The 10,334-nt window shown below is 37.2% G+C and overlaps 1 protein-coding gene across 1 annotated transcript; it reads right to left on the bottom strand.

Annotated features, from left to right (window-relative positions):
* Positions 1 to 4,088: 4,088 nt before the first annotated feature.
* abraa (actin binding Rho activating protein a) lies at positions 4,089 to 9,940 on the bottom strand. The gene is made up of 2 exons (XM_028004059.1): positions 8,844 to 9,940; positions 4,089 to 5,984 (listed from the first exon to the last, which is right to left on the bottom strand). The coding sequence occupies exons 1-2, from the start codon at positions 9,483 to 9,485 to the stop codon at positions 5,547 to 5,549; spliced, it is 1,080 nt and encodes a 359-aa protein (XP_027859860.1). The 5' UTR covers positions 9,486 to 9,940; the 3' UTR covers positions 4,089 to 5,546.
* Positions 9,941 to 10,334: the final 394 nt, after the last annotated feature.

Genomic DNA, 10,334 nt, shown 5'->3' with positions numbered 1-10,334 from the left:
GAAATAATACACAATATATAAATTGGAACATATAGTTTTAAATCATGATAGAGAAAACATTCAGATTGAATTGTTTAGGGAAACCTTTGATGGAAATTTGTCTGTTTTTTGCAGAAAATGCATCTAAGACGTGAACTGGCTTTAAGTTTAACAAACATTGCTCATGAAAATATCTTTCTCATCAAGCAACAAGAAATTTGAGTATGTTTTTTCATTTTTTGAGTGGCAGTGTGTCATTTTGAAAGAACATTTCAGTGAAGGAGTGGGAGGATAAGCGGGTTGGTACAACACCAAACACTGGCTGGTGGAAGATTTCCTCTGCTCTGCTGCTGTGCAGACGCAGCGGTTATTAAACTATACCCCCATCTTCTCTAAGCAATACTCATAAAAACGTTCCCCTCATGCCATCTGGAGCATCCTCCCATCTGATGTGTCCCACATAAGCACGAGCGAAAACATTTTCAGGCTGTCTTACTCTACTGAGAATCAAAGATGAAATCATCTTTCATCTATTTTCGTCCCATTTTGCCAACGTCTTTGTGATTCAGCCTCTCAAAAACACGCAGATGTTCGATACTGCTCTTACGATACGAAGCCATAATATTTCCATTCACAGCCTTAAATTTTAATGTCAGAATTATTTACATTTCCAAACATTTCTGCCTTCCACACCATATGTATACTACTGGAAGGAGATGTTTTGGTTTTTGGGAGGGTTTTACAGTTTTACAGGCCTTTTTGGTGTCGTTAGAAACATGTGTGAGCAACTGTGAAAGCAAAGCTGATTATAAATCTGTTTCCTCCGTCTAGAGAGCATTTACCCAGGGATAGTTTGCCAAGTATGTGTCTGTTTTAAGCCTCACCTTCACTGGTTTCAACTGTCTGTAGTTTCTAATGTTAAATATCTTCACTGGATACAGTTTCCATTTGAAAATCCTGTTTCCTTTTTTAGCTTCACTTGATCAACATCAACAAATGTTTGCATAAACCAGGAGTTAGCGCAGCTCTAAGCAGCAGAAGCATGTGTGCATTGCTTTTATTTATTGCTCATGTTTTGGCACCTTGAGGACTGATTTGTTATCAGGGCAGAAAAATGATGATGTAACTTTAGTTTTATTCACTGCATTTAGATTCTGGCTATATTTGCAGATTATCTGCCAAACTGTTCTGTTGTTGAGTAAATGCACAATTTGGTGTACTGGTATTCTATTCCAGCTGTCAATAAAATAGTTTAACTCCGTTCCTGTCAGCTGTATATTGTGTTGAATTTGTGACAATTATTTAATGTAATATCAGAGTTGGTAGCAACTTTTTACTTTTACTTAAGTAATTATATTATGAAGTATTTCTACTCTTACTTGAGTAAAATTTCAGGATTTTCTACCCTGTGAATGAAAAGCAAACATGTTTTAACCAAAAATTCATCAACACAGACACACACTTACAGTTTTTGTTAAAGTTTTATAAGTTTTTTTTATTGAAAGAAACTGATTTGGAAACATTTCTTGGCCTGATTTTGTTTTTGTTACTTATAATCATTTTCATCCTCAAAATACCAACATTTCCTCTTAACTTTATATTTTAGTTCGTCTGATAATAATTTGATCTGTTACTTGAATCGACTTTTTTAGAAATTCTTTTTTACTTTTGAGTAATTTCTTGGGCAGCTACTTTTACTTTTACTTGAGTAAAAATATGTTGAAGTAGTTCTAACTTGAGTACAATCTTTGGGTACTCAGTATATAATGCATCGGGAAGCTTATTTTTTCTTACAGTAACTATTTTCAGAAATTAAATTCTGACCTGTCAAAACTTGAAGATGCCACTGGATCTGTTTTCCATTCATTCCATCAGAGCGGCTCCCTCCCTCCGTCTGCCTTTGTGGCAGATGTTTGGACTCCCTGGTGGCCAAACCGATCAGCTTGTATTAACGTCTCTCTCTTATCACACACACACACACACACACACACACACACACACACACACACACACACACACACACACACACAAAGCACGTAGTCCTGTCACGTAGTAGCGAGACAGGAAGCCGGGTCGCTATATAGCATACACAGGACTGGAGTGAACATGCGCAGCCTGATGGAGGACAATCTCACACCGTAAGTTCAAGTGCAGGCGTGACTTGCATGCACAAAAGACAGAAAGATAAATTCACACAGAGGAATTGGACTAAGCAACAGGAGGCCCTCTAATGGAGCAAAGACAAATTGAAACATAAATCATTTCCTCCACAGGAGAAATTACATCTTCAAACAACACCGCATACCCGTATGTGTCTGCACGTAGAAAGGAGCTGCGCTCACACTGAGGCGCTCTGCTTCATCACTGCCTGCTTTTCTTGCAGCCTGCTGTGGATAAAAAAAGCTTTATTTAACATAAAGCAAGGGGAAATGTGAAAGTTTTTTATGTATTTCTCTAGTGACTACTTGCCTTTGGTTTTCTAGTATTCAGATCTACTTAATTCCTCCAGTGGTAAATAAAGTTTTTTTTAATGGATTTTGGTGAAAAACATTATCTGTAAGTAAATCAGCTGTGATGTATTTGTAACAATAGTTTTCATTGCAAATAAAATAAAAAAGCAGCAAAGGTCAAATAAAGTCTTAGATTTGACTTTGAGTAGAGTAAGGGATTGTAGTGATGCAGGAAGGTCCATCAGAATCTGGACGGTCCATTTTAACTTCAGAGGGTTTCCTGCAGGATCAAACAGAACTTAAAGGTTCTGCAATAAACTTCTAGAAAACTTACTAAAGAACATCACAGTTTTTAAAGGCGATGACATATTCTTCCATTTGCACTACAATATAAGTAATAATAAATGCAGCTTGAGTGTCATATTAGTATTTAAATAATATTTTGGGGTAAAATCAATACATTCACCTGTTTCTTGTCAGGGTTGTGGGAACTGATGCCTGTTGAAAATGGAGCTAAAGCAGAGGTTCCCAGACAAAAAGCACTGACCTCTGCTGACCCACACACAATGCTCCAAAACAGGTAGCATTGTTTATTCACTATTCAATAATTATGACAGAATTTGTTTGAACACGGCAAGTCATTGTTTACTTGGTTTGATAGATATCGTCTTATTGATTCTGATCTGTTTTGAATTTCAGGTCAGAGCTACAAAGTTTTTGACATCTTCTGATCAGACTGTAGTTTTCTATTTTACGGTGTAGCAATAGGCAGTCTAAAACATGACTTAATCTGCTTATAAATATATATTTTTCTCGTTCTGAATTGTTTCTGAACTGTCGGTTCTGTGTGCTGGAGCCTCTCCAGCTCTAGCCGTCTCTCTCTTCCCTCCAGAAGCTCTCAGTTTTTGTCTTCAACCTGCAAACCGTTCTCCACTATGTTTGACGTCTGATCTGCTTATTACCAAATGTCTCTAAATAACCTGGTTATCTAGTTGTGTTTTGTGTTATTTTGCTCAATTAAAACAACACAGCACATCTAGAAAATAACTGATTTTTAACTTTTGACACATAAATAAAAAGCAACTCAGTTGTTTTAAATAACCGACTCCAAATTTAATCACCCGAGTTTCTGTTTTCAATTTAGTCAATACAAATTATAATCACAAGTACCTGATAAAATTGACATTTACATTTGTCGTTAAAATATTATTCAAGTTTACAATGTATGATAAGCCTGTTGCCTACTTACTGTTAAACTGATGCATTAAATTCAGCAAGTTAACTTTCCTCAGAAGTTAACTTGAGCTCCAGTTGATGTTTTTAATTTGCTCCTCACTTCCCATTGATGCAACAACATGAGATCTTAACACAAACCCAGCTGAACGATCAATTACTTATGTTTTATCTTTACTCATTAATGAATTTGATTTCAAGTGTAACTGAGTAACTTCATTCAAAACAAATTCAAGTAAAAGTAAAAGTTTGGATTTTGTAAACAACTTAAAGGACAAAATAGACAAAGTGTAATTACAGCAATAAAAGTAAATATAACTAATTATGGCAGAACCACAAATTTTTTTTTCCACGTTGTGAAGAGTTTCTGTGTTATCCAGATAGAGGTAGCCTGTCGTACAGAAAAATATTTATGTTTTTATTTGTTTTGTTTTGCACAATGAGCCACTGAAGATTTTCGTCATAATCAGCAAGAATTTAAAACCGCTGGTTGAGGATTGGTGTCTGCCTCAAGTGAAGAGGTCTAATATCACAGCGTCTTGTTCATAAGTGCTGGTTGGATGCAGTAATGTGGACTCACTGGTCTGGAGCGGTAAAGAAAGAGCTGAACCGGAAAAGTGAAAGTTACCATTTCTTGATCAACAAAAGGTCAAAATTCTTTCAGAATTTATTTATGTAACACTTTGATCGAGCCAAACACAACATGTGACATATGTTCATGATAAATATAATTTTTTTAAAGCTCCTTCTGTAAGAAGACTTCCACACTTTCACTTTGAAAGAAGAAAATTGTTCACACATTTAAAATATTTCAATTTAAGAACGTCTGCTGTTAAAGTTTCACTCAACGTTAGACCGTTCTCACAGTGGATGTACTAAATCTAAACATTTAGCAAAATATTTCAATTTACAACTAATTTAAATCATGTGGCAAAAATATTTAAGATTCCTTTTACTGTATCTGGTTGCCGTTTAGATCCAGCATGCACGTTCACTGTCGATTTAGTGCTGTAAACCACAAAAGATAAAATATTTATTTATAAAACAATTTTAACACAATAGTTTAAGTTAGCCTCTACAACCTACATTAATCTGATTTTCTTAGATACATTCGCAAAATATAAAATGTTCATCTCATCCTATTCAAAATACACTAAACATTCACTTAGTTCTCATTTTTAATGTGTTTTTCATAATTTTTCTGCACATTCTGCTTAAAATCTGTTGTTAGAAAAAGCTCTAAATTCAAAATACTCTTGGATTTATCTTGATATATTTCTACTATGAGTTCTTATACTGTATTTTCTGTTTGATAACACATTGAGTTTCTTGTTTTGCTTCAGACAAAATGTGTTTAAACATCAGAAAAGGTTGTTCACTTCTTACTCCTTTCCTAACAGAAAAGTCGCGGTAAACTAATAATGCACATGTTTTTCTCTGTCCCACTGATTGCTGGTTCTCTTGTTTTTAAAACCTGTTTGAAATCAAATAAATAAGTAAAAACACTGACTTGATATGTTTTCTTTACATGAAAACATATCATGTAAAGGATTGCAGCTCCTTCAGCTGCAATCAGAGTAAAGTCACAGCATAACTGGCATATTGTCGGATTCCCAAGTCCTCTAGCATGTAGCTTGGTTAGCAAGGCACACATAGTTAGCATGCTAAAGATAGCTACCTTTCATCTCAGCATTTATATGAGAACTAATGAGGCACAGGGAGGTGTGTGTGTGTGTGTGTGTGTGTGTGTGTTTCCAGCTAAAGAAACTCGTCTGTATTTTGTTCAGTCTTATATCTCTGTACTACGTCTGTTTTCTATGTTTGAACTCTATTAATGCATTATTTATGTTTCATGAAAGAGCTGAATAATGAGCTTTTCTGTCCTTAGTCTCTCAGTGTGATAATAACATCGTCATCCTGTCCTTTCCACAGCATTTCCCCCTCAAAGTCCAGCATCTTGTGTTTGCGGCAGCGCAGAAGAATCCCAACCACTTTGTCTGAAATCTTCACGTAGCGGTCGAAGAGTCGTCCAAAGGTGATGATAGTCCGACCCTCCTTGTCTTTGAAGCCCATGTCCTTGATGATCCAGGCCATTTCCTCCATCTCTCTGTGGATGTGTTTGTGGGCCCGGTCTCCTCTCTCGGCGGTTTTGGAGCCGTCTTTGGGCCGACCGTAGCCAGAATCCCCTTTGCGGAGACGCTGGGACATCGCAAAGTCGTAGTCAAACTCCTCGCTGAACGGGTTGAGCTTCTGGCCCTCCATGTGCTCCTCGGACCACTGCTGCCAGCGGCTTTTAATGTCACCCATGGAAGCAATCTTAATCTGCAGATAAAAAGTAGAGTTAAAACTAACAATACATAAAACAAACTACAAAGTAAAACGTATTTATAAAGACAGTCATGAAGCTTATAAATCAAAATTAGACTTTTCTCTCGCTGCGTTTCTGTTACAAATGTGCACAAAATTGTGTCAATATTCCACTGATGTAAAAAATATTAATTGTGGTGTTTCAATTAAATAAAAAACAAAATAAAATCCCACATGAATAAGTTTGTTCACTAGATAAGTCATTAAAAACATTAAAAACCAAGTAGTTCCTGGTTTTCACCAGCAGTAACGTCTGTCTGTCTGTCATGTGACTGATGATCTGAAAAATTACTTCCATTCCAGTTCCATCGCAAATGATACAATTTCTACACATCCAAAATAACACACCCCATTCTAGCACCAAAACATTTCATCAAAATGTTGTGATAAAATATTTTCTTTGAAATCGGAGTGTTTCCATTAAGAAAATGGATTTCTGAAATGTCAGTTTGCTCAGTTATTATCCCCTAAGTGAAAATGCAGCTTCTGTCTCTGGTCAGTTTTGGTTTTAACCCAAAAACTGATCATTTTTTCCTCCTTTAAATGTGTGAAAAACTTTGGCATCAACCATTTTCCATCAACTTGTGATGCTATAATTTGAGATTAATGACCTTTAGTCTTGAAATATACTCCAGTTCACTTCTTGAAATAGATATCCAGCTTGACATTTGCTTTGACCGTTCACTTGCATACTGTGAAGTTTTTGGAAAATGTTTTCTGAGTAAACCAAAATGCTCAGAACTACATTTTGCAATCTTTGGAAAATCTCTGGTTCTGTAAAGTTGTTCTGCAGGTGATCCTGCTGATTTTTGCAACATAATAAACACAATATACATTACAAAACGTAGAGCATACACTCATACACATTTAAATCTTAGATTAACTATTTTCAATGAAATATTAGGAGAATTGTTTTTAGCATTCAGACGTCCTCTAAGTCTTCTTTACTTCCTTATCTTTGGGTATTTCCCTCAGCTTGCCTGGCCTTCTGATCGCTGCCATTAGATCCCTTTGGTACTTGCATTGTGAAAAGTAAAGCCAAGTCTTTGCTACAGAGTTTCCCTCAAGCAATATGGACTTTTTAAAAGCATGATTTAAAGTCTCTATATATTATATGGTTTGCAGCAGCTGCAGTTCTTTTTTATTAGAACTCATTTATGAATGTTAATATTGAGTTCTCAGCCTTATTGCATGTTCATTTTTATATATAAAATGAAAAGGGATCAGTTAGGTTGTGATCCTGTAAATAAACAGGAGTTTAAAAAATAACATTGATTCTGTAAAACGTTAAAACATTAATGCACTTTGAATTTGCTGTTATTGTCCTTTAAAGTAACTGTTGCTGAGTTTCTGCACCATCAGTTATTTTCCCTGACAACCAATCGAAACAGTCGGATCCATGCAGGAAACTTGGTCAGTTGTATTTGTCTTACTTTCCTTTCCTGGTTTAAATTAAATCTTACCAGTTTCATGAGTAGAAAATGCGACTTTCTCATATATTTTTTTCAGTGTGTGTCTGTGTGTGTTTTCTACACCCCTGTCCTCCAATGATCCCTCCGCTCTGTTTTCCTCTGGCTGTTGCACCTGAAGGTCATCAGGTTGGAAAACATGTTGCAGAATGTGACTATATTTATCGACATATATTCCATTGCACAGCAGACGCGGCGTGTGTGGGTGTGTGTGTTTTACAACCCGGACATTCTCACTGGTGACTTCTTTGATATGTCAAGGCGGCCCCATGAGTTCCTCGGCCTTTTATGGCAGACATGTTAGTATTAGAGTTATGCAACTGTTGTTCTGTTTGCCGTCGGTGAAGGAGTTGGATTTCTTCAGGTCACTTTAAAGCCTGTGTTCATTCTGTGTGCCACATTTCATAATAAGGTTTTATTTTTTTCTGCATCTGAATCAGACATAAGACACATTAATTGTTTGAGAAACTTTTCTGGAAAAAAAGTTTATCGTTGACTAAGAATCTAATGAAATAAAATTTGCTCACGTTTCTTAATATATGAAGAGGATGAATGTTAAACATCCAACCAAAGTGAAACAGGATTGAACCTGCAATCAGTGGAATATTTTCTTTAAGTGATAAACTGTTGAACAATCAACTTGAAAACTGTTTTCAATAAAAGGTTATCAGCATTTCTCAAGCAGAGCTGATGTAATTTATGGTAAGGGAAATAATGATAAATGTAGTCATATTTTGGACTGGAAAAAATAATAATAAACAAGTGAAAAAAATATTATTTTAATCCCCACTATCCATCTGTTCTAATGAAGATGCCAAAGCAGCTAAACAGTAACCAGATCTCATTTGTTCAGGTCTTCTCTGAAAAGGTACAATAAAGGTGCAGATATGATTATTATTATATTTAGAACATAAAAGTTTATATTCTCACATGGTTTTAATCATATTTGTTCAGTTAGATACAGTTTGTTCACATGTAAGAAATCTGTACACAAAACTTCCAGGCTTTGGATAAACTATCAGATTATTCAATAAAATAAGCAAATAACTGAAGTTTACTGATATTTTCATAATTCTTAACCATGTTTTTATGTTCTATTATTTAACAGTCCACTGGAGAAACTAGTTTATGATTTTTAAACTGAGTTAATGACTCAGACAAAAACTGCTTAGTGAAGCTAAATGACTGAGATGAAGGAGGCTTGAAAAGCTCAAACAATCTGTAAAAATATTATCTGTTGATTTTTCAGGGCACCTTCTACGATCTTCGCAGACGTTTTTCATGTTCTATTTGTTTATCTTAAAAACAGTTGTAGTTTCTTTGGTCCGTGCTTTAAGCTCTTTACCTTTGGTCTGTTGGCTCGTGCTTTAACTAGGCCACCACTTTGTTCGGCTTTGGAGTCGCTGTTGTCGCTGAGTCCTCCGTCCTCTCCGAGTCCGCTGTCCTCTGTGTCCACGCTGCTGCTTCTGGAGCTCAGTTTCTTCTCCTGGAGCATCATCTTCTTATCCTGGATGATTCCACCTTGTCCTGCTGCTTCCGCGCTCTGCAGCGCCCTCATCTGACGGCGGCGCGTTGGCGACTCATTGCCCAGAAATGGCTTGCTCTCTTCGGGCCCAGACTCCATTTTGTCACGGATTTCGTTTATTACGTTGTTGCTGCTACACTCGCTGCGTTTTAGCCGGACAGTTTTGGTCACGGAGCAGGTCCGGATTTTGTTTTCTTTGCTGTCGCCGGGATCTGCTTTGATTACTCTTGGAGTAACGCTGAGTTTGACCACCTGGCTTTGGTCTTTTTTGCTTTCCTCCTCTACAGATGAAGGCATCCAGCCAGTTGGGATAGAATCTTGTTTGCCTGCATGTTCGCTGGCCCATCCTTGCCAACTCTTGGCCAAGTTCGCCACCATCGCAGCGCATCTGATTTTGCGTACAGCCCGTTTGAATGGCTGTGGTTCCTGTGGTGAAATGGTGGCAGAGTCTCCTCTACTCATTCTGACACGATGATTTCCAAATATTTGTTTTTGATAGTAATTCGCTTAGATAGAGTCTTGTAATTGCTGTTGCTGTTTCTTCCAGTGATTATATATATATAAAAAGAAAACAATTTCCTACAAGATGTTAGCACAACACGATTGGCTGGAAGTGCTATCAAAATTTTAAAATCAAAGTTTGCAAAAGGTTTTCTCCTGCTGAAAAAGCTTGTTAAACAAGAACATGAGGCTGAAAATGAACAATTCAAAAAAAGGTTTTCGATGTCAAAGTTTCAACAAAACTTTGCAGACGATCTTGTCGGCTCCTCAGCCTTTAAAAGCCTCGATAGATCTCTACAGAAACATCCAGAGCCTTCCGGATCATCCGGCGGGTCGGCGGCTGAGCTGCCGGTGTGAAGGGTGTGAAGGGTGCACAGGCTTTGCTTTTAATCTCCTGCTGAAGCCCCCCTGGCACCACTGGCGCCTTTAAATAGGAAACGGTCGTAAAGGAAGTGATGCGGCGCAGCGTCCATGTGAGACATAAAAGTTCGGTGTCAACATTCTTGTTGCTGACAGACACACACACACACACACACACACACACACGCACACACACACACACACACACCCCCCCCCCCCCCCCACACACACACAGAGTTACTGAGGAGTGGAATTTCTCCCACTGGAGTTCAGGGAACAGGTGTCCAGTGTTTTTAGAAACTCCCTGATTTCTGTCCTGATGCATCAATAGGATGAATCACAAACAGGTTTGTCCGGTGAGTTAATATAAGCCGCGTTCACATTTACTCTGATTATTTAGGGACATGATCTCACACAAAGACTTGATGCACGTTCAGCTGAACTAGATGT

The sequence above is a fragment of the Xiphophorus couchianus genome, chromosome 20 (genome assembly GCF_001444195.1).
Source record: "Xiphophorus couchianus chromosome 20, X_couchianus-1.0, whole genome shotgun sequence".
NCBI classification, from domain to species: domain Eukaryota; kingdom Metazoa; phylum Chordata; class Actinopteri; order Cyprinodontiformes; family Poeciliidae; genus Xiphophorus; species Xiphophorus couchianus.
The sequence above is the reverse complement of the archived record's forward strand: the minus strand, read 5'-3'. Positions and strand labels throughout refer to the sequence as shown.

What these genes read in the sequence shown, in the direction of transcription:
- abraa (XM_028004059.1), bottom strand. Translation starts at nt 9,485, where the DNA reads ATGAGTAGAGGAGACTCTGCCACCATTTCACCACAGGAACCACAGCCA. An exon ending in CACGAGCCAACAGACCAAAG is followed by an intron (nt 5,985 to 8,843) that starts GTAAAGAGCTTA and finishes TTTTATCTGCAG; the next exon opens with ATTAAGATTGCTTCCATGGG.